The 23,312-nt window shown below is 42.9% G+C and overlaps 1 protein-coding gene and 1 pseudogene across 2 annotated transcripts in view; both read left to right on the top strand.

The window, feature by feature from the left end:
* LOC146575299 (protein NLRC3-like) overlaps nt 1–23,312 on the top strand; it is a 71,793-nt pseudogene that overhangs the window by 9,343 nt on the left and 39,138 nt on the right. The gene's annotated exons all lie outside the window — the stretch shown is intronic.
* LOC146575301 (protein NLRC3-like) lies at nt 520–17,402 on the top strand. Its single transcript, XM_085269948.1, has 6 exons — nt 520–805; nt 955–2,752; nt 7,191–7,364; nt 7,620–7,793; nt 7,973–8,146; nt 17,210–17,402. Exons 1-6 carry the CDS (start codon nt 520–522, stop codon nt 17,400–17,402), a joined length of 2,799 nt encoding a protein of 932 aa, XP_085126074.1.

The raw sequence follows: 23,312 nt of genomic DNA, 5'->3' as shown, positions 1-23,312 counted from the left end.
CACAGCATGTAAGATGGTGACAAATGTACCCTTAGGCCCCTCCTCCATTCAGAGATGGTCTTTCCTTTTCACATAAATGGCCTCCTTGACTCCGCCCTCAAACCAGCGTTCACATTTACTCAGGACCTTCTTGATGTGAAGTTCTTCTGCTTCGCTGGCTGCTGTGTCTGTGGGGATGGTGTTTGTTCTGTGTTGTAGCGTCCTGATGACGCCCAGTTTGTGCCCCAGTGGATGATGAGAGTCAAACCTTAAATACTGATCTGTATGCGTAAACAGAGTGAACCTTTAAGACCAGTTGTCTGTACGATCAACTCAGTCACCTGAAACATCTCCAAGTTTCTGGCTTTGATCATCAACCTGTTGGTAGTTCAGCTCTGAACACCAGTGAAATGTTTCTCCCACTGAAATCGCTGCATTCATATGAACAGCATCAACGTTTTGGGATCATGGAGTTGTGGACAAAGTCTCAGTTAATCAGATAAAGTCAAACCTATAATTGGTAAAGAGTTCGCGGATGATATGCCCCTTGATGGTAAAGAAGTGGATGTTGTGTGGACTAAAGTTCAGAGTGGTGGGTCATTCATAAATATTATGTTCCAGCTGCTGGAGGACAACATCATCACGTTTGTGAAGAACGAGCTGAAGAAGATCCAGAAGGTTCTGAATCCAAATAAGCCCCAGTGCTTGGAGTTTCAGAGGGAGGATGATGAGCAGAGGAGAAACAGCAGAGAGGCATTTGTGAAGATCACAGTGGACTTCCTGAGGAGAATGAAGCAGGAGGAGCTGGCTGACCGTCTGCAGAGACGTAAGAGGATTTATCTAAAGATTTAAGCTGCTGGATAAATGAGACTTGTGACACCAGTGTGTTCAGTCATTTCTCAGTGGGTCAGAAATTGTCATCAGCATTTTGTAAAATATGATTGTTAAAGTTGTATTTTTATTATTATTATTCAGAACTTCCAGCTGCTGTTTGTCATCGTAACCTTAAGTCTAAGCTGAAGAAGAAGTTCCAGTGTGTGTTTGAGGGCATCGCTAAAGCAGGAAACCCAACCCTCCTGAATCAGATCTACACAGAGCTCTACATCACAGAGGGAGGGACTGCAGAGGTCAATGATGAACATGAGGTCAGACAGATTGAAACAGCATCCAGGAAACCAGACAGACCAGAAACAACCATCAGACAAGAAGACATCTTTAAAGCCTCACCTGGAAGAGATGAACCAATCAGAACCGTGCTGACAAAGGGAGTGGCTGGCATTGGGAAAACAGTCTTAACACAGAAATACAGCCTGGACTGGGCTGAAGACAAAGCCAACCAGGACATCCAGTTCATATTTCCATTCACTTTCAGAGAGCTGAATGTGCTGAAAGAGGAAAAGTTCAGCTTGGTGGGACTTGTTCATCGCTTCTTTACTGAAACCAAAGAAGCAGGAATCTGCAGCTTTGAAGACTTCCAGGTTGTGTTCATCTTTGATGGTCTGGATGAGTGTCGACTTCCTCTGGACTTCCACAAAACTACAATCCTAACTGACCCTAGAAAGTCCACCTCAGTGGATGTGCTGCTGATAAACCTCATCAGGGGGAAACTGCTTCCCTCTGCTCGCCTCTGGATAACCACACGACCTGCAGCAGCCAATCAGATCCCTCCTGACTGTGTTGGCATGGTGACAGAGGTCAGAGGGTTCACTGACCCACAGAAGGAGGAGTACTTCAGGAAGAGATTCAGAGATAAGAAGCAGGCCAGCAGCATCATCTCCCACATCAAGACATCACGAAGCCTCCACATCATGTGTCACATCCCAGTCTTCTGCTGGATCACTGCTACAGTTCTGGAGGATGTGCTGGAAACCAGAGAGGGAGGACAGCTGCCCAACACCCTGACTGAGATGTACATCCACTTCCTGGTGGTTCAGGCCAAAGTGAAGAAGGTCAAGTATGATGGAGGAGCTGAGACAGATCCACACTGGAGTCCAGAGAGCAGGAAGATGATGGAGTCTCTGGGAAAACTGGCTTTTGATCAGCTGCAGAAAGGAAACCTGATCTTCTATGAATCAGACCTGACAGAGTGTGGCATCGATATCAGAGCAGCCTCAGTGTACTCAGGAGTGTTCACACAGATCTTTAAAGAGGAGAGAGGACTGTACCAGGACAAGGTGTTCTGCTTCATCCATCTGAGTGTTCAGGAGTTTCTGGCTGCTCTTCATGTCCATCTGACCTTCAGCAACTCTGGACTCAATCTGCTGGAACAACAACAAACAACATCCAAGAAGTCTGAAATGGAAGAATCTGCAAAGAAACACTTCTACCAGAGTGCTGTGAACAAGGCCTTACAGAGTCCAAATGGACACCTGGACTTGTTCCTCCGCTTCCTCCTGGGTCTTTCACTGCAGACCAATCAGACTCTCCTACGAGGTCTGATGACACAAACAGGAAGTAGCTCACAGACCAATCAGGAAACAGTCCAGTACATCAAGAAGAAGCTCAGTGAGAATCTGTCTGCAGAGAAAAGCATCAATCTGATCCACTGTCTGAATGAACTGAATGATCGTTCTCTAGTGGAGGAGATCCAACAGTCCCTGAGATCAGGAAGTCTCTCCACAGGTAAACTGTCTCCTGCTCAGTGCTCAGCTCTGACCTTCATGTTACTGTCATCAGAAGAAGATCTGGATGAGTTTGACTTTAAGAAATATTCTGCTTCAGAGGAGGCTCTTCTGAGAATGCTGCCAGTGGTCAAAGCCTCCAATAAAGCTCTGTAAGTAAACATGAACTCATTGCTTAAAATCTTATAATCGATAAAAATCTTAAAACCATGGGAAATAAATCAGAAATGCTGAGTTCAAAGAACAGTTAAAAAACATAAAAATAGTGAATTAAATGATTATCATTCACTCAGTAAATATTTTTTCAGTCCAGCAGGCCGTGTCAGTATTTCTGACACATTTTTGTCTATATCTCTTATCAAAGTACAATCCAGGCCCAGCCAATAAGAACATGAGCTCTGATCCTTCAGCCCCTCTGACAGGTTTATTATCGTCAGCTTGTTCACGTCTCCAAATCCAGCAGTTTGTTTTTTATCTCATTTTCAGTGCACACTCTCCCTTTTTTATTATAAATCTCTGCTGTGACTGTCCTGTTTTCATCCAGGATGGAGGGAAAACTTGGGCTTCCATCCATCCATCCATCTTCATCCGCTTTATCTGAGGCCGGGTCGCGGGGGCAGCAGCCTAAGCAAAGAGGCCCAGACCTCCCTCTCCCCAGCCACCTCCTCCAGCTTATCCGGGGGAATACCAAGGCGTTCCCAGGCCAGCCGAGAGATATAATCTCTCCAGCGTGTCCTGGGTCTGCCCCGGGGCCTCCTCCTGGTGGGACATGCCTGGAACACCTCACCCAGGAGGCGCCCAGGGGGTATCCTTGTCAGATGCCCGAACCACCTCAGCTGGCTCCTTTCGATGTGGAGCAGCAGCGGCTCTACTCTGAGCCCCTCCCGGATGGCCGAACTTCCCACCCTCTCTCTAAGGGAGAGGCCAGCCACCCTTCGGAGGAAGCTCATTTCTGCCGCTTGTATCCGCGATCTCGTTCTTTCGGTCACTACCCACAGCTCGTGGCCATAGGTGAGGGTAGGGACGTAGATCGACCGGTAAATTGAGAGCTTCGCTTTTACACTCAGCTCCCTCTTCACCACGACGGACCGGTGCAGCGTCCGCATTACTGCAGTTGCAGCCCCAATCCGTCTGTCGATCTCCGGCTCCCTTCTCCCATCACTCGCGAACAAGACCCCGAGATACTTGAACTCCTCCACTTGGGGCAGGAACTCATCTCCGACCCAGAGTGGGCACTCCACCCTTTTCCGGCTGAGAACCATGGCCTCAGATTTGGAGGTGCTGATCCTCATTCCCGCTGCTTCACACTCGGCTGCGAACCGTTCCAGTGCGAGCTGGAGGCCCTCACCCGATGAAGCCAACAGAACCACATCATCCGCAAAAATCAGAGATGAGATTCTGAGGCCACCAAAGCGAAAGCCCTCCGCCACTTGGCTGCGCCTAGAAATCCTGTCCATAAAAATTATGAACAGAACCAGAGACAAAGGGCAGCCCTGGCGGAGCCCATCACCCACCGGGAACGAGTCCGACTTATTGCCGGCAATGCGAACCAAGCTCTTGCAACGGTTGTATCGGGATCGAATGGCCCGTAGCAATGGGCCAGACACCCCATACTCCCGCAACACCTCCCACAGGACACCCCGAGGGACATGGTCGAATGCCTTCTCCAAGTCCACAAAACACATGTAGACTGGTTGGGCAAACTCCCATGCACCCTCAAGTATCCTCGAGAGGATAAAGAGCTGGTCCAGTGTTCCGCGACCAGGACGAAAACCGCATTGTTCCTCCTGTATCCGAGGTTCGACTAGCGGACGAACTCTCCTTTCCAGCACCCTGGCATAGACTTTCCCAGGGAGGCTGAGGAGTGTGATCCCCCTGTAGTTGGAACACACCCTCCGGTCCCCCTTCTTAAAGATGGGGACCACCACCCCGGTCTGCCAGTCCACAGGTACTGCCCCTGATCACCATGCAACATTGCAGAGGCGTGTCAACCAGGACAGCCCTACAACGTCCAAAGCCTTCAGGAACTCGGGGCGGACCTCATCAACACCAGGGGCTCTGCCACCAAGGAGTTGTTTAACTGCTTCAGTGACCTCGCCCCCGGAAATTGGCGGGTCATTCCCCTCATCCCCAGACTTTGCTTCCTCCTCGGAAGACGTGTCAGTGGGATTAAGGAGGTCCTCGAAGTATTCCTTCCACCGCCTAACAATTTTCTCAGTCGACGTCAGCAGCGCTCCGCCAGCACTATACACAGTGCAGGTAGAGCACCGCTTTCCCCTCCTGAGACGCCTGACGGTTTGCCAGAATCTCTTCGAGGCAGTCCGAAAGTCTTTTTCCATGGCCTCTCCGAACTCCTCCCACACCCGAGTTTTTGCTTCAGCCACTGCCCGAGCCACATTCCGCTTGGCCTGTCGATACCTGTCGGCTGCCTCCGGAGTCCCACAGGCTAACCAAGCCCGATAGGACTCCTTCTTCAGCCTGGTGGCTCCCTTCACCTCTGGTGTCCACCATTTGGTTCGGGGATTACCACCACGGCAGGTACCAACCACCTTGCGGCCGCAGCTCAATGCAGCAGCTTTGGCAATGGAGATGCTGAACATGGTCCATTCGGACTCAATGTCCCCAGTCTCCCTCGGAATGCTGTTGAAGCTCTGCCGGAGGTGTGCGTTGAAGATCTCGCGGACTGGGGCCTCTGCTAGACGTTCCCAGCACACCCTCACTACGCGTTTAGGTGCACCAGGTCTGTCCAGCGTCCTCCCCCGCCACCTGATCCAACTCACCACCAGGTGGTGATCAGTTGACAGCTCAGCCCCTCTCTTTACCCGAGTGTCCAGAACATATGGTCGCAGGTCTGGTGATACGATTACAAAATCGATCATCGACCTACGGCCTAGAGCGTCCTGGTGCCACGTGCACTTATGGACACTCTTATGTTCGAACAGGGTGTTCATTATGGCCAAACTGTGATTAGCACAGAAGTCCAATAACAAAGCACCGCTCGGGTTCAGATCAGGGAGGCCGTTCCTCCCAATCAAGCCCCTCCAGGTCTCGCTGTCGTTACCCACGTGAGCATTGAAGTCTCCCAGGGACTCTAGGAACTCTGAACTGCCACTCGGCGCATAAGCGCAGATGACAGTCAGGACCCGTTCCCCGACCCTAAGGCGCAGGGAACAAACCCTCTCGTCCACCGGGAAAATCCCCAACGTACCGGCAGCAAGCCGAGGGGATATTAGAATACCCACCCAGCCCGCCGCCTCTCACCAGGGGCAACTCCAGACTGAGACAGAGTCCAGCCCCTCTCCAGGAGACTGGTTCCAGAGCCCAAGCCATGCGTAGAGGTGAGCCCGACTATATCTAGCCGGTACCTCTCAACCTCACGCACTAACTCAGGCTCCTTCCCCACCAGAGAGGTGACATTCCGTGTCCCTATTGCCAGTCTTGGCAGCTGGGGGTCAGTCCACCAAGGCCTCCGCTCCTGGCCGCCACCCGGCACACAATGCACCCGACCCCTATGGCGCCTCCTGCGGGTGGTGGGCCTGCAGGAGGATGGGCCCATGTCTCCTCTTCGGGCTGTGCCCGGCCGGGCCCCATGGACTAAGGCCCGGCCACCAGACGCTCGCCCTCGGGCACCCTCCCCGGGCCTGGCTCCAGGGGGGGGGCCCTGGTAACCCTATCCCGGGGAGGGTAAACTGTTCTCTCGATATCCTTTTCATAAGGGTCTTCTGAATCGCTCTTTGTCTGGTCCCTCACCCAGGACCAATTTGCCATGGGAGACCCTACCAGGGGGCAAAAGCCCCCAGACAACATAGCCCCTGGGATCCCTGGGACACACAAACCCCTCCACCACGATAAGGTAGCGATTCAAGGAGGAGAACTTGGGCTTCATAATTGAAATTGCCACTCAGGTCCTGTTTCTTGACAGTATTCATATCTAACTGTAAGGCTTCCATAACCAGTGTTCCCACAGAATTACAGTGGGTTCTCTCTGGGTCCTCTACAGTTTCTTCCCACTGTCCACAGACATGCAGTTAGATTACCTGGTGATCTAAACTTCATGCAGGTGTGTGTGTGAGAATGGTTGTCTTTCCCTCTGTGGGCTTAGTGGAAGAGACTGGATGGATCTCTGCTTTGTCTTTGATATATCCTGACAGCAAACATTCTCCATGAAGTCTGCATTTCAGCTCATCTCCTTTATACACACCTTTAACAGGAGGAGTTTTATACAGCTAGTGTTTAAAATCCAGTGTTACTCACAGTTAAATAGCATAACAATTACTGAATTAGTAAGATTTTCTAAAATAATTGTTTTAGTTAATATTGTATGATAGTGTACACAGAATTATTAGCTCAGTAGGTAGAGTGGTCGCCCCATGATCATAAGGTCAGGGGTCGAATCCACCGAACAGCTACCTTGATGGTACCCCTGAGCAAGGTACCATCAAGGTACCAATCGTGTGCACTGGACTGGTAGCACTCATAGTGTCATAGGTTGGTTTTTTTTGTTTTTTTTAAAAGGTTTAACATATAAACAAATTTCATTTGATCACATATATTTTTTGTTTTGTTTTGTTTTTTCCCTTTCTCTCCCAGACTGAGCAGCTGTAACATCTCAGAGGAAGGCTGTGAAAATTTGTTGTCAGTGGTCAGCTCCCAGTCCTGTAGTCTGAGAGAGCTGGACCTGAGTACCAACAGCCTGAAAGCTTCAGCAGTAAAGCTTCTGTCTGCTGCAGTGGAGAGTCCACACGCCAAACTGAATATTCTGAGGTCAGATCAATTTGTATTCTGTTTAGTTCTGTTTGTTTATATGTTTGATGTTTGGTTTTGTTTATATCAACTAACAAAAATAATCAATAATTTAACCAGTAAAGGTAAACTTTATCCAGTTATCCTTGTTCCATAGCATTTTTATTCATTTATAAGTTAAAGTGAACTTATACTAACCTGCTCAGCACAAGACAATAAGCTATTGCACCCTGATTACACTTTAACAACAATCTTTATTCATGTTTTTATCTTCAGACTTAACATCTGTGAACTCTCAGAGGAAAACTGTGAAGCTCTGTCCTCAGTTCTCAGCTCGCAGTCCTCTAGTCTGACAGAGCTGGACCTGAGTATCAGAAAGCTACAGGATTCAGGAGTGAAGCTTCTGTCTGCTGGACTACAACGTTTAAACTGTAAACTGAATACTCTGAGGTCAGATCAGAAAACAGTTTGTTGTTAGAATTATTCAATTATTTAAGTTCATACATATGATGTTGTTTCTTAGTATGTTTATGTTTCCTCTAAAAATAGAAAGTCAAGATTTAATGTTGTGAAATGTATTAACAAACTCAACATGAGTATTTGTTGTATGACTGTCTTTTATTTTTCAGACTGAGTGGCTGTAACCTGTCAGAGAGAAGCTGTGAAGCTCTGTCCTCAGTCCTCAGCTCCCAGTCCTCCAGTCTGAGAGAGCTGGACCTGAGTAACTCTGACCTGCAGGATTCAGGAGTGAAGCTTCTGTCCGCTGGACTAAAGAGTTCACAGTGTGCAGTGGAAACTCTCAGGTCAGGATTCAAACTTTTCCACAGATGATCATTTGAAATGTGACTTATATTATTGTATAAACAGGTAACCTTTATACAGCTGTCAAGTGAACTTTTATTTACATTTGAGTGGATAATTGGACTCCGAATTACTTTCAAAAGTAATTGGCGACTACCGATTGGTTTGCTGTTAGTTTTTTATTCACAGTACTTACTTAATTTTAAAGGCTGATTTCTCAAAATGAGATGTTTATCTTTTCTTCTACAACACTTGGAGCCACCAAATCTTCTTGCTTCATTTATTCATTACAGTTTGATTTAAAGAATATTAGACTCGTAACATAATAAATACATTTATTTCACTTCTTCTTGAGAGAAAGAAAGGGATGACTGGGTGAGCTCCAGTGGTTCATCCCAGCAGAGAGAGCAGCACACTGGGCTGCAAATGATCACAGTAGTAATAGCCATAGTTTGATAAAACAGGCATTCTTACCCTGTAGATAATACAGGGTTCTGGTGCCGATGTGGGGGAGGGGAGTCGCCCGGTACTAACTACATACTGAAGTGTCTTGTGTTCCAAGAACACAACGACCAAGACAGAGAGATCCTACTGGCAACCTTCTGGTTACAAGATGAGCTTCCCAACCCCCAGAACCGCGGTCTTATCCTCCAGTTCTGTGTTGATGATAATCACATAATAGGAGAGCAGCTGGGCATCCAGTGGAAGTGTGATGGAAATCAAAATCCTGAATTGGATTCGGTGCGGTTGCGTTACTATTTTTCAACAACCAATCTTATATCAGCTGCATGGAAGTAGCTATAAGTAATCTGGGCGCTACAGCTTTAACCCTTTAAGTCTTACCATAGAACCAAGTCCGCCACAGCTTATATTATATTTTTACATGCTGTGGAGCCATTTTTGGGAGCATTTCAAGTTGCTCTACATCAATACAACCATTACAGCCTAAATTTTAATAATATGCATGCATTAAGTGCATAGAAATTACATAAATTGCAAAAAGTGCAATAAACTAAAAACAATTTGAAAATCGTTTTTGTTTTTTAACATATATTTCTAGTTAGAGAAATTTAAGAGGCTTATCCCTCAAAACTGTAAATGCAAAAAAGTTGCACAAAATAGTTTCCCACCACATGAAATTTATTTTGAGTGTCTTCATAGTTTTATTTTTGAAATACACTAATTTCTATACACTGCAGGAAAAACGAAAATAAATATTATAGTGCAAATTTGCAAAAAAGCAGCATATGCATCAAAATAAACTATTTCCAGCAGTGCAATATGAGTCCTAAGCATCCCAGAAACAACACAGAAAGTCAGAAAGTCAAACATAACTTTAAAAAACACTAGTATAGGGTTATGAGGCCATGATGGTAAAAAATACATTTCTGCAAAAATGACATCACTTCCGGTTTTGGGCAGGTCATGGCGGATATGCGATAGTTCACGCTGATGTCAATTCCAAAGTAGGAAGTGTTACAAACAGCTGATCGGATCGGCAAAGCGTGTTTCTGGAATATTATGTTACGCAAAACAGAGTGTGCCCGCTCTGACCGGCTTTAAAGGGTTAAGCAGCTGCATGCACTCCCGCGGACAGCGATCACTTTCTGGCAGACGATCACTTTTTGGCACAACACCTGGAGCTAAGGGGGCAAAACAATCGCATGAGTGCTGCTGTTTGGCTGAGGAAGAATAAAGTATTCATGGTAAGCCAATCACATGACCACTTCAAGATTACAAAGCAACAAGGTGACATATACCAGTTTTTAAATTGTGTTGATAGGTCACATAAAACCAGAGTCATGATAAACAATATATACGCAGCGTTTTTTTCCTCAATAGTTTCGTCACTTTTACTGTCTAAGGACAGCACAGCAAGCACTCTCTGCTTATGAGCAAAAAAAACCCAAATCATCCCTTTCCTGTTGGTGGAAAAATGAACCATGTCGACCAATCAAAAAAATGATATAGCAACATGACATTTGGTTGTTTAGGAAGAGGGGGAAGTTTTAGGAGTGACGGTGTGAGATGTGAGAGATTTGTGACGTTTAGCGTATTTGGAGTGTGTGCATAGTATGTTGTGTTGTGTAGTTAGTGTGTAGGGGAAAAAAGAACAAAAAAAGTTAGTGTGTAGTGTAGTGGATAGTTTTATGTTGTCTGTCAGAACAATGAGGCAATTGCTGAATGTTAAGTGCCCTGAGGCGACTGTTGTGATTTGGCACTATATAAATAGAGTTGAATTGAATGGAATTGTTACAGGTGCTGCCACAAAACCAGCAAATGCAGATTACAGTGTAAACGGTGTCTCCAGGTAGAAACAGCAGTGATACACCTGCTGCTGTCAGACCTGCAGGTATCAGGCTGTGATGTTCTCCTTTATGGTGGACAGAAATTATTTTTTTGGAGTGGCACAAATAATTTGTGGCATCTTATTTAATGCAGAACAGCTGATTGTTCTGTAAATAGTTTGAAATAGTTATTTTTAAAAAATCAAGGTAAAAGGTAAATTGTTACAAATAACAAAATGGTTGTTTGCAAACCTTGTGTATAGGATTTTAAGGGTGTTCGTCTTGTAACCGGAAGGTTGCCGGTTCGAGCCCCGGCTCGGACAGTCTCGGTCATTGTGTCTTTGGGCAAGACACTTCACCTAGCGCCTACTGGTGATGGCCAGAGGGGCCGATGGTGCGATATGGCAGCCTCGCTTCTGTCAGTCTGCCCCAGGGCAGCTGTGGCTACAACTGTAGTTGCCTCCACCAGTGTGTGAATGTGAGAGTGAATGAATAGTGGCATTGTAAAGCACTTTAAGGCCCGAAAAGCGCTATATAAATGCAATCCATTATTATTATTATTATTAAAATATTATTAAAATATTAAAATTATTAGATTTCAAGTTAATGATTTATTAAACATGTTTGTGGTTGTAACAGTAAAAAATATAACTTTTTCTACTCATATTGTTTTTTGTCTGATTTTAGGTCAATTGTGTTAATACAGTATGTCAAAATGAAAACATAACTGTAAATTCAGACACGTGAGGTTGTGCTGAAAAGAATGATACCAAACAGGCAAAGTAAATAGTTTTTAAAGGTGGAATATAGAGGTCAAATCAAAAGTAGTTAAAAATGGCCAATTATACCCTGGACCCCAGAGGGTTGAACATTTTTTTTAAAGTAACGCAATAGTTACTTTTCAAGTAATTAATTACTTTTAGTAACTGACTTACAATATTTTAACTCTAAGTAACTACGTAGAGTTAACTATAGTTAGTAGTATAGTTACTAGAGATGGCACGATACCACTTTTTTATGTCCGATACCGATACCGATATCATAAATTTGGATATCTGCCGATACCGATATGAATCCGATATAGTGTTTTTTAATCAACAAAACTGTTTTTTTAAATATCTTGCTGCATTTTGTATAAGTTCATACTAAAGTTTAAAACAACAACTACACTAAAGCTATTCTGTTATACCTGTATGCAAAAAAAATATTTCATAGTTCAGCAATACTGATCAATCTAATAAACTTAGACCTACACCATCCTCCCTATTCTGGTATTTGAAAGAGTACTTAGCATAAATATTAAGCAACCTAACTAATAGGGTTCCAACTCCCAGCAACAACAAAAATAAATAAATAAAAAATAGGGAACCACCCCTCACGCTCCACCTCATGATGCTTAATCGATGTAATCAACCTTAATTTGATGCAGTGTGAAAAAAAATGCACAGAAATCAATTATTTTTCAAGAAATATTAAATAGATTCAACATCTTTCTTCAACAAAATTGCAGACTGCACAGATGGTACCTTCCCAAAGGAAAAAGTACTATAGCTTACTAGGGTATATATATTAGACTTAATAGTCACTATATACAGTAATTGACTGCTATTCCTTTTACATCAAATTAAAACTTTGGGTGTCAGATAATTATTTACTAAAAGCTAGACATTTTAAATGAGAATAAGAAAGAAAAGTATGTCTTTGTGCCCCCTTTTCCCTGTTAATGCCCTATCGGCCCCCCTGACTAAACTTTGCTAGATCCGCCCCTGCACAGTTACCAGCGTCAGCTACGTAGAAAAAGATCCTGGTGTAGAAAGTAATATTAAATAAATTGTAACAACAGCTTATCAAGCTTAAACGTGCTGCTGTTGTTCAGCCGCTGGTTTCCTCTTTCTGGTGCAAAGTGGGCCAAAAACAAACAAGAGAGACGGACTCGAGACAGAAAAGCCGATCAGCTGATCATTGATCAGTTTCATGACTGAAGTAGCAGCAGGAGAGCGAGAGGCAGTCGTTTGTTAAGCTTAACGCAGGAATGCTTTACAAACATTCAGAGATGGACTTACACACTTGCTTTACTTCTCTCGGGATAACTTTGTCGGAGATGAAATGCCAGGTTGCTAGCGAAGCTCCAAATGCTATCCAGACCACCGACAGGTCCCGCATGCCACAGCCGCTCTATCACGTGATGCATACTGCTCCGACGTGCTAACGTTCTGAGGTGAGTTACGGCGTGTTGCAAGTTTTGTGAGGTGCTTTCGTGATATTTAATGGATCGGATTACATTTTTTATTTTTCTCCGATATCCGATCCAGTAATTTAGGTCAGTATCGGACCGATACCGATACGTAATATCGGATCGGTCCATCTCTAATAGTTACTAGTTACTTCTTGGTAACTACTAACTATAATTACTTGTTCAAAGTCACTTGCCCAACACTGATCCCAAACCATCTCCACTGGGTTTAGGTCAGGTGACTGTATCCTCACTACAGACCGAATAAATCACCTGAATTTGGAAGTCTGCCTCCGTGTTCTTTAACCGGAGCACACCCACCGTACCTGGCCACTCTAAATCAGCTAAACTCCTGGAGACAACACTTTGTCCATTTTATTTAGACACAGCGGCACCTCTGAAGCAAAGTGTTGTCCATTCTTCAAATTTCTATCCCTGGATAAATGAAAATACTCAAAATTTCAAGAGATATTCTGTCAAGTTAGAACGTTTATGGAAGGCTTCCAAGCTTGAGGTTCATCGAGTACATCTCAAGGAATCAATATCCTCACTTAACAACATGATAAAAAAGCTGGAACTGAATAGTTTTCAAATCTAATGGCTTCAGAAAAGAACCAAAGTATTGTTTGATACAATTATGAAAATTGTCTCTCCTGATATTCCTCGTGTACCAGTCTATACTAAATCTGATTGTAATGAATCATTGAACGAACGTGGAAAAAACAGTTGCAGAACAACTTAACGACTTTCTGGAGAAAAACAGTGTTCTGGACATTTTCCAGTCTGGTTTCTGTAAACTGTCCTCCACTGAGATGGCTTAACTTAAAGTGTGTGGTGACATTCTGATGGCAGCAGACTCTGGAGAGTGCACTGAGTTGGATGTCTCCTCTGCTTTTGATACTGTTGATCACAGCATCATGATAAATAGGCTGAAGGACTTGTTCAGGATTACTGGTGTTGCTTTAAAATGGTTTGTCGTATCTACTGTATCTGAGAGATCTTTGACTGTCTGTATGAATCATGTGTTGTCTGAAACATCCGTTCTGCCTTCTGGGGTACCTCAAGGATCTGTTTTAGGCCCGATTCTCTTTTTGGTTTATATACGTCCTCTAGGCCACAGGTGACAAACGCCAGGCCTCGAGGGCTGGTGTCCTGCAGTTTTTAGATGTTTCCTTGATCCATCACATCTGATTTAAATGGTTAAATTCCTCCTCAACACGTCCTGAGGTTCTCCAGAGGCCTGGTAATGAATTTGATTCAGGTGTGCTGACCCAGGGTTAGACCTAAAACCTGCAGGACACCGGCCCTCGAGGCCTGGAGTTCCCCACCCCTGCTCTAGGCCAAATTATCAGATATTACAATAATATTTCTTATCATCTCTACGCTGATGACATTCAGACATTAAGTTATACTGTTCTTTCAAAGATTCTCAGTTTGATACATTTTCTTGTTTAAATAATTGTCTTTCAGGAATCAAATAATTGTGAAACTTCAACTTTCTCCAGTTTAATACGGATAAAACAGAAACTTTGATCATTGCTCCTGATCACATGTCTTCAGAAATTAGGCAGCAGATCAGTTTTTAGGTCCTTCCATTAAATCGAGTCTCAGAAACTTAGGTGTTATTTTCGACAGTTCAATGTTGCTTGAGAAACTCTCTAAACAACTGTTTCAAAACTGTTTTTATCATCCAAGAAACATTTCTAAACTCAGACTGGTGTCAAAGGCAGAACTTGAGATGATTCTTCATGCTTTTATCTCTACTCACTTGGAGTATTGTAATGGTCTTTTTACTTGTCTCAACAAATCAGCTCTGGAGCTTCACACTGTACAGAATGCTGCGGCGAGACTTTTAACTGGCACAAACAAGAGGTCACACATTACTCCAGTTTTGGCTTCTCTTCATTGGTTGCCACTAAATTTTAGGGTTCATTTTAACATTATACTCATAACTTTTAGAGCTGTACATGGTGAAGCTCCTCAGTGCATCTCTGACCTGTTGAAACCTCATGCTTCATACCGAGCACTTAGGTCTTTAGGTCAGAGGTCACTATTGGTCCCACAGACTCGGTTCAACACACGTGGGGATCGAGCTTTTCAGGCACCGAGGCTGTGGAACTCCCTGCTGTTATCTTTATGCTGTCTAGACTCCACTGACTCTTTGAAAAAGCAGATGAAGACATTTCTATACAAACGAGATTATGTGCTATATAAATATATTCTACTTACTTACTTGAATAATAGTTCATTTATGAATATTTTTTTATTAAAATATTTATTTTCTTTACTTTATCACCCAATTAAATTATAATTCTGTAAATAAGGGTGATAGTGTGGCCTGTGTAGGTTGTCTTCAGGTTCTCTGCTTCCTCCCACAGTCCAAAAACATGCATGCTGGGTTAACTGGAGTGATTGTGAGCATAAATGCATAAGTGTTTACCTGGCTACATCACCGTGGTTACTGATGCTGAACCTATAACCTGGTCTGGATCAGGTTATATTCAGAGTGTGTGTTTTAAAATTGACTGAAGTGCCTCGTTTTCACTGAGCCTTTCATTTACAGAAAGCTTTAAGTGTGATATAGATTCAGTCATATCTGACTAATGTCAGTGAGTGAGGCCGAGCTGTAAAGTCACATTTCTGCTAATTAGCACACCAGCTAACTAGCACACCGGCTATCTAGCAAACCAGCTAAGTAGCAGACCAGCTAACTAGCGAACCGGCTAACTAGCACACTGGCTAACTAGTACACCAGCCGACTAGCGAACCGGCTAACTAGCATACCAGCTAACTAGCACACCAGCTGACTAGCGAACCGGCTAAATAGCACACCGGCTAACTAGCACACCAGCTAACTAGCAGACCAGCTAACTGCAGCCACAGGCTGAAGGACGATTAAATGTAGTGGAGATATCAGGGATTACACTGGTGTGTCCGATTCACTCTTTAGCACTCCAGTCACTCTGGTGTGTCAGCCAGAGCACCACTGAAGGCCCAGCGTGTGGAATAAGGAGCTTAAGGTTTGGTTTGAGGCACTTTATTCTTTCACTGATTGATTCTTGTGGCTGTGATCACGTGTGTGGTTTCTTACAAAAAGGAAGTACACAATACAAATACATGACAAATAAGATGAATAGATAAGATACATATCCAGTTATATGCATACGTCAGTATAGCTAACATAACCATATATAAGGTCAAAGATCACAGTACTATAATGCAGTAATGTTAAACACAAAGGTGTATATCTACATAAATCTATCCTATCAGTGATCAGAGTACTGTAGTATACTTCTACTACTTACACTATACAAACTAAACTGCATTAGTGTGACTTTAAGTTACCATCAGTACAGACGAACTGATGGTAGTTGGACAAAATAAAGGCTTTGCAATTATTGTGAAGGGCTTCCGGTTAAAGTAAGATCAGCTGATTACCTCATAACAAATTGTTTGCTATAGAATGCAGCTCCCAGTCTTCATTAATATCATGTACTATAACTCCCAGGTCTACAGAGAGACCAACAGCTGGTGCACGTTGTAACGCTGTGGCTGTCGTAGTCTCTCCTTTTTCTACAGCTCATGTGTTCTTCTTGTGATGGTGCGTCTTGAGGGAGGCTCATACATGCGGTCATTTGTTGATCCTAAGAACGTTCCTCAGACCGACTTCTTCAACAACACTAATTGGCCTGAAGTTTGTAGCTACTCACTTCACTGTGGCGTCTGTTAGCTTGTCTTTCTTTGGTTTATCTTGACTCCTCCCACTAGCTGAATCTACGTAGTCTGCCCAAGCCTCCCACCTCTGTTTGTTTGGGTGGTTTGTTTGCTGCCATCAACAGCGTGTAATGCATTTAAATGATACTTCAGACTTGAAGTACTCCGACGATAAAAAACTCAACTTTGCTTAAAAATAACTTTAGTTGTATCAACACTGCCCTCTGGAATAATTAGACTTTGGTGACAAACTGATGTGATCTCCATGTTTCCTTTGTTGGACTGTGGGCGAGTGTCAGAACTGAATGTACTGAGTAACATGTGGAGTTTAAATATGTGTCAGTTCCAGTTTTAGAGCTCTAAAGTGCAGCTATCATGTTAGGAATATGTTAGGAATAGACAGGAACACTGAGCACACTGAGGTCAAATCTTTATTTATCCAGTTCATCTGTAGGCTGAGCTCAGTCCATCCATTTAGTGAAATGATGTTTAAAGGTCTCCTTGTTCTGTGAGCGTGCACAGATCCTGAAGCAGAAAGCCTGGGTTAACAGAGAAATGATCATCACTGTGATGATGCTCACCATCTCTGACTGGGATTTGAGGTTTTGTCAAAGCAGCAAAGAAAGCCTGGCTATGTTGGACTGGGTGTGGAAGCAGCTCCCAGTTTGAGTTCAGGAGACAGACACCCTCTCTACTTTGACGATCAGCTTCAAACTTTCCTTTTTGATAAAACTTATAGTTAGAGCTGGATCAGGTGACCCTGAACCATCACTTAGTTATGCTGCTATAGAGATGGATAACAGATGGATTGTTGTTTTGTGTGTCTGCAGTCTGTCAGGCTGTCTGATCACAGAGGAAGGCTGTACTTCTCTGGCCTCAGCTCTGACCTCCAACCCCTCCCATCTGAGAGAGCTGGACCTGAGCTACAATCATCCAGGTCCCTCAGGAATGAAGCTTCTGTCGGCTGGACTGAAGGATCCAGGCTGGAGACTGGACACTCTCAGGTATGGAGAGAATGTCTGATATAGGAGGAAGAGCTGGAATCATTTCCTGTGTCTTTCACTCACTTCCTGTTTGTTTCCTGCAGATGAGACATGAACAATCACACATGCAGGAATATTTTCAGGGACAGACACACTAGTCTAGCTGGATAGTACATGGATATTTATGTAGGGGGTCTTCAAGGAGTCTGTTTGCAGGAACATTAATGATAACTGATAAGTCATGTTGAGAGTTTCATTAAAAGTAGACTTACAGTTAGGTAATATTTGGACAGAGACAACATTTTGTAACTTTAGATACAAGTATCAGCCATGTGTGTGTTTCCCATGCTGTATGTCCACAGTCACAGTGACAGTCAGTGACACTGACAGAAGGATGAAACAAGGCTGTGAATCATTTCAGTCTGTGTGTGTGACAAAGAGGCAGACAGGAGCAGCTAACATTTGGAAATGGAAGCTTACTGGAAACACTACATTCACGGCTGAATTCACAATAGATTTGTTCTCAAGTGCACATTTAGCAGCTAATGCTAATACTGTTTTCCCTTTGCTTTCTACAGCAGCTATTGCTAAGTAGGCCACTTTGCTCCGCTAAGGATTTGTGTGACCATGATGGAGACTCTGATAAGCTAATGCTGCTAAGCTAATGCTGTTTACGGGCCCTGTTAGAATCAATATTTCATTCTCATTCTGTTGTTTGAGAACAATATTAACGTTTCACATCATTATAACACAAGAGAAAAGGGTATTGGCATTAGCTACTAGTGCTTATTCACCTCAAATTACCTTTAGCTGCTAATGGCAGCCTACTTAGCATTAACTCCTCACTAATATAATGCTAATTTACATCAAATTAGCATTAACTGCTCATATTGTTATAAGGAAAGAGAAAACGGTATTAGCATTTGCTGCTAATAATTATTCACCCCTAATTAGAATAAGCCGCTAAAAGCAGCCAACTTAGCATTAATTCCTCACTTTGTTGTTACCCAACGGAAAAGAGTATTAGTATTAGCTACTATCATTTTTAATAAGTAAGAGAAAACAGTATTAGCAGTAGCGCATAATGCTAATTCACGTCAACGTAGTATTAGTTAATAATGGCAGCCTACTTAGCATTAACTGCTCACTAATATAATGCTAATTCGCATCAAATTAGCATTAGCTGCTCAAGTTGTTATAAGGAAAAAGAGAAAACGGTATTAGTATTAGCTGCTAATAAATATTCACCCCTAATTAGAGTTAGCCCCTAATGGCAGTCTACTTAGCATTAACTCCTGACATTGTTATAATGCAGGGGAAAAGAGTTACCATTATCGGATAATGCTAATTCTCATCAAATTAGCATTAGTTAATAACGGTAGACTTCATATCATTAGCTGCTGTCATTCTTACAAAGCAAACAGTATGAGCATTAGCTGTTAATCCTTTTTCATCTAAAATTAGAATTAGCCACTAATGGCGTATTGTTAAAAAGTAAGAAAAAACATTGTTAGCATAAGCGGATAATGCTAATTCATCTCAAATTAGTATTAGCTAATAATGGCACCTGCTTAGCATTAGCTGGTCACATTGTTAAAAGGCAAGAAAATACGGTATTAGCATTAGCTGCCAATTTCTATTTACCTAAAATTAGCATTAGCCACTAATGGTAGCCTATAGCAAAAACTTCTTAATGCTAAATGAAGTTAATTAATGCTAAGTAGGTTTAACTGAAATTAAAGTAGTGTTAGCATTAGCTGCTGATATTGTTAAAAGGTAAGATAAAACATTGCTAGCAGCAGCGGATAATGCTAACACACATAATAATTAGCATTACCTAATAATGGCAGCCTTCTTAGCATTAGCTGCTCATATTGTTATAATGCAAGGGAAAAGAGTTGGCAAAAACAGTGTTAGCATTAGTGGATAATGCTAATTCACCTAAATTAGCATTAGCTAATAATGGCTACGTACTTAGCATTACCTACTAATATTGATATAAAGCAAGAAAATATGGTATTAGCATTAGCTTCTAATGCTTTCTCATCTAAAATTAGAATTAGCCACTAATGGCATCCTATTTAGCATTAACTCTTCACATCGCAAGGGAAAAATTAGAATTCAATAAAAAAAAAAAGTGTTCACATTAGCTACTTGTATTGTTAAAAAGTAAGAAAAAACATTGTTAGCATAAGGGGATAATGCTAATTCACCTCAAATTAGTATTAGCTAATAACGGCAACCTACATAGCATTAGCTGGTCACATTGTTATAAAGCAAGAAAATATGGTATTAGCATTATCTGCCAATTCCTATTCACCTAAAATTAGCATTACCTGCTAATGGCAGTCTACTTAGCATTAACTCCTCACTAATGTGATGCTAATTCACATTAAATTAGCTTTAGCATTAGCTGCTAGCATCAGCCTACCTAGCACTAGCTGCTCACATTGTTAAAAGGGAAGAGAATACGATATTAGCATTAGCTGGTAATATTTATTCACCCCTAATTAGAATTAGCCACTAATGGCAGCATACTTAGCGTTAACTCCTCACATCGTTGTAATGCAAATGAGGCTAACTTGCATTAAATTAGACTGCTGTTATTAGCTAATGCTATTTAGCAGTAGCTGCTCACATTGTTATAAAGCAAAGGAAAACGATATGAGCATTAGGTTCTAATGCGTATTTGCCTTAAATTAGACGTAGGTGCTAATGGCAGCCTACTTAGCATTAGCAGCTCAGATGTTATAATGCTAGGAAAAAGAGTGTTAGCATTAGCCGTTCACATTGTTATAAAGTTAAGGGAAATAGTGTTAGCATTAGCTACTCACATTTTTAAAAAAAGTAAGTGTTAGCATTAGTGCATAATGCTAATTCATGTCAAATTAGCATTAGTTAATAACGGCAGCCTATTTAGCATTAGCAGATAATGTTGACCTTGGCCCACTGGAAAAGTTAAGAACTAAAGATTTAGGAGTGTTTCTCGATAGCTCTTTCTCGTTTGAGAAACAAATGAATTCTGTTATTAAAACCAGCTGTAAGGTTTATATTGTTGATTGTCATTTATGCTTAGAAATATTTACTCATATATGCTTAGAGTTGTATAATCGATTGCATAATGATAGAGGTTTGATCCTGAGTAGTCTGTAAAGACTCTGTGTGCCTTCCAGAGTGCTCTGGCATGCACACACCACTTGGGGCCATGAGAGAGGTCGTACCCTCTCTTACTGATTTATGGTGTAGGACAGGGGTCTCAAACTCAATTTAGCTGGGGGCCGCTGCAGGCAGAGTCTGGGTGAGGCTGGGCCGCATTAGGTTTTCCACAGGAAAGGCATGGTTAAAAAATTCCAATCTTCTCAAATCTCTTTATTTTTATTTTTTAACACAAAATATTAAAAATGAATAAACAAATTAAGAATTAATAAGAAAAAAAATCAATCAATCTGTAATACATAAATAAAATAATAATAAGATATTTTTAGTCAGTGAACTTGTGTGTATCTTTCAGTCTTCTATATCTGCTGTGTTTAGATTGAAATGTCTGTATTAACAGTTCTATAACCTTCTTCTGAACATGAATGGAACACTGGAGAAAATGAACTGTTCTTCTGAACATGGCTTCTCTTGCCTACTCCTTGCTGCTAGAGACCTGGCAGCGTTTCCTCTCGCATAGCCGAGCCAGATTTGGCCTGAGGGAGGAAGCAGTTGCGGCCCTCAGTATGTCTTGAAGATGATCATCCGTAAGTCTGGACCTGTACTTGGACTTATTGAAGTTCAAAGTGGAGAAGAGCTTTTGGCACAAGTATGTGCTACCAAAAAGGCACATGGTCCGCTTGAACATTCGGGAAAGCCGAGGGAAACTAGGGCTCAATTCTCTCAAAAATTGTCCAAGCTTGTCTGCTTTTCCACTCACCTCCCTGAACTTTGCTTTGAGTTCAGAGTTGCACTGCAGCTCAATGAGCTCCATTTGAAGCACAGAAGGGGCATCTTGCACATCAAAGGAGAAGGGGTCCGCAAAAATGTGAAAGGTGGCTCTGTGTGTCTTGAAGTCAGCAAATCTGTGATCAAATTCCTCCTGTAGCCTCAAAATGACATCAACATACTCGTCAGCACTGAATGGTGTGCCTGCATCCACGAGTGCCTTGCATGCTGGGAAATGGCAAAGGTTTGTCTGAGAGAGCTGAGCTTTCCAGAGCGCCAGTTTTGTGGAGAATGCTCTCACGTTGTCATAGGCAGCACTGACAAGTTGCCCCTGGCCTTGTAACGTCTTGTTCAGTACATTAAGCTCATGTGTCATATCAACAAGAAAAGCTGAGTCCATGAGCCATTTGGGATCAGTTAGCACAGGAACACTAACTCCATCCTTCTCCATGAAGGCTTCACTTCTGCTCTCAACTCAAAAAGTCTCTTTAATACATTTCCCCTGCTGAGCCAACGTACCTCAGTGAAGTCGAGCACATCCCCATATTCTGACTCCATTTCCTCTAGAAAAGCACAGAACCTTCGGTGCTTTAAGCCCCTGGATCTGATTTGGTTGATGCATTTCACAACAATAGACATCACATTGTCAAACTTCAGGCATTTGCTGCAAAGGACCTGCTGATGGATGATGCAGTGCAGAGCAATGGCCTCCTCCACGCCTTCCTCTTCCAGTTTGTTTTGTGCCACCAGTCCATGTTTCCTCCCTGTCATTGATGGCGCTCCATCTGTTGTTATTCCAACAAACCTCTTCCATGGCAAACCAACATTCTCAATGGCATCACACAGCTTGTAAATATCTGCTGAGCGGTGGTCTGGCCATGCATTGGAATTACTGTGAGCAGCTCCTCCATCACTTCAAAACTGTCATCAACACCACGGACATACATTGGGAGCTGGGCAGTGTCGGTGATGTCTGTGGTCTCATCAAGAGCGACTGAGTATACACTGAAACATTTGGCTTTCTCACACAGTTGGTCATAAATGTCACTTGACAGGTCAGAAATGCGATCTGCTACGGTGTTGGCAGAAAGGCTGATGTTGCTAAACTGACCTTTCTTTCCCGGACAGACTATATTTGCAGCCTGCAATATGCACTTTTAGACAAATGCACCTTCTGTGAATGGCTTCCCTGCTTTAGCAATCATCTCACTAACCACGTGGCTCCGACTGCTGCATTATTCTCTTTGGTTGCTTTCTTGGAGAAATCTTGCTGCCTCAGTAGATCTGTTTTAAGACTGGCAACCCGGTTCGCTCTCTCGTCTCCCTGGTATTTTGCATCCAGCTCAGCATGTCTAGTTGTGTAATGACGTTTCAAATTGTATTCCTTGTGCAGCGCAACTTTCTCTGTGCAAATAAGACAGGTCGGGGTGCCCCTGTGCTCAACAAAGAAATATTGCATTGCCCACTTTTCCTGAAATTGTCGGTGCTCATCACCAACCTTTCTCTTCACCGCAGGCTTTGAAAAAGACATGTTTGGGGCTATGTGACATTTATAATTCTACTTGGTGTCACTGTCGCATTGAAGTTTCAATCAAGCGTTTAGCCGACGGACGGGGAACGTCTCAACGCGTAGAGAACGTCATTTCTGCTTCTTTTTCTTGCAACTGTAGCACGGCGATCGGCAGATAAAAAGCCGGTAGCAGTCTCCTTTGTTTTTACGCTCGATGTTCATGTCTTTCATGACGACACGAACACCGTGGCGTTTGCAGATGGTAGAAAGTGCAGGGATAGCGAGCGCAAAAAAGGCGACTGCTCACGGCGCCGGGCTGTTGTTACAGGAGAAAGAAGCGGAAATGACACCGTGACATATAACAAATAACATCAGCTGTTTCTGATGTTAGTTGTTTTGACTGCTTTTACATTATATTGAAATATATGTAATGTTCATGTTTGCTGCAATGCAAACGCAGTGATGCAAATAAAAACATGGAGCCACAAATTACGGTGCGACCCTATAATTAGTCCG

The sequence above is a fragment of the Mchenga conophoros genome, linkage group LG4 (assembly GCF_057382185.1).
Source record: "Mchenga conophoros isolate Kocher_MC1m ecotype Shallow Benthic linkage group LG4, M_conophoros_male_GT1.1, whole genome shotgun sequence".
Lineage (NCBI taxonomy): Eukaryota > Metazoa > Chordata > Actinopteri > Cichliformes > Cichlidae > Mchenga > Mchenga conophoros.
The sequence above is the reverse complement of the archived record's forward strand: the minus strand, read 5'-3'. Positions and strand labels throughout refer to the sequence as shown.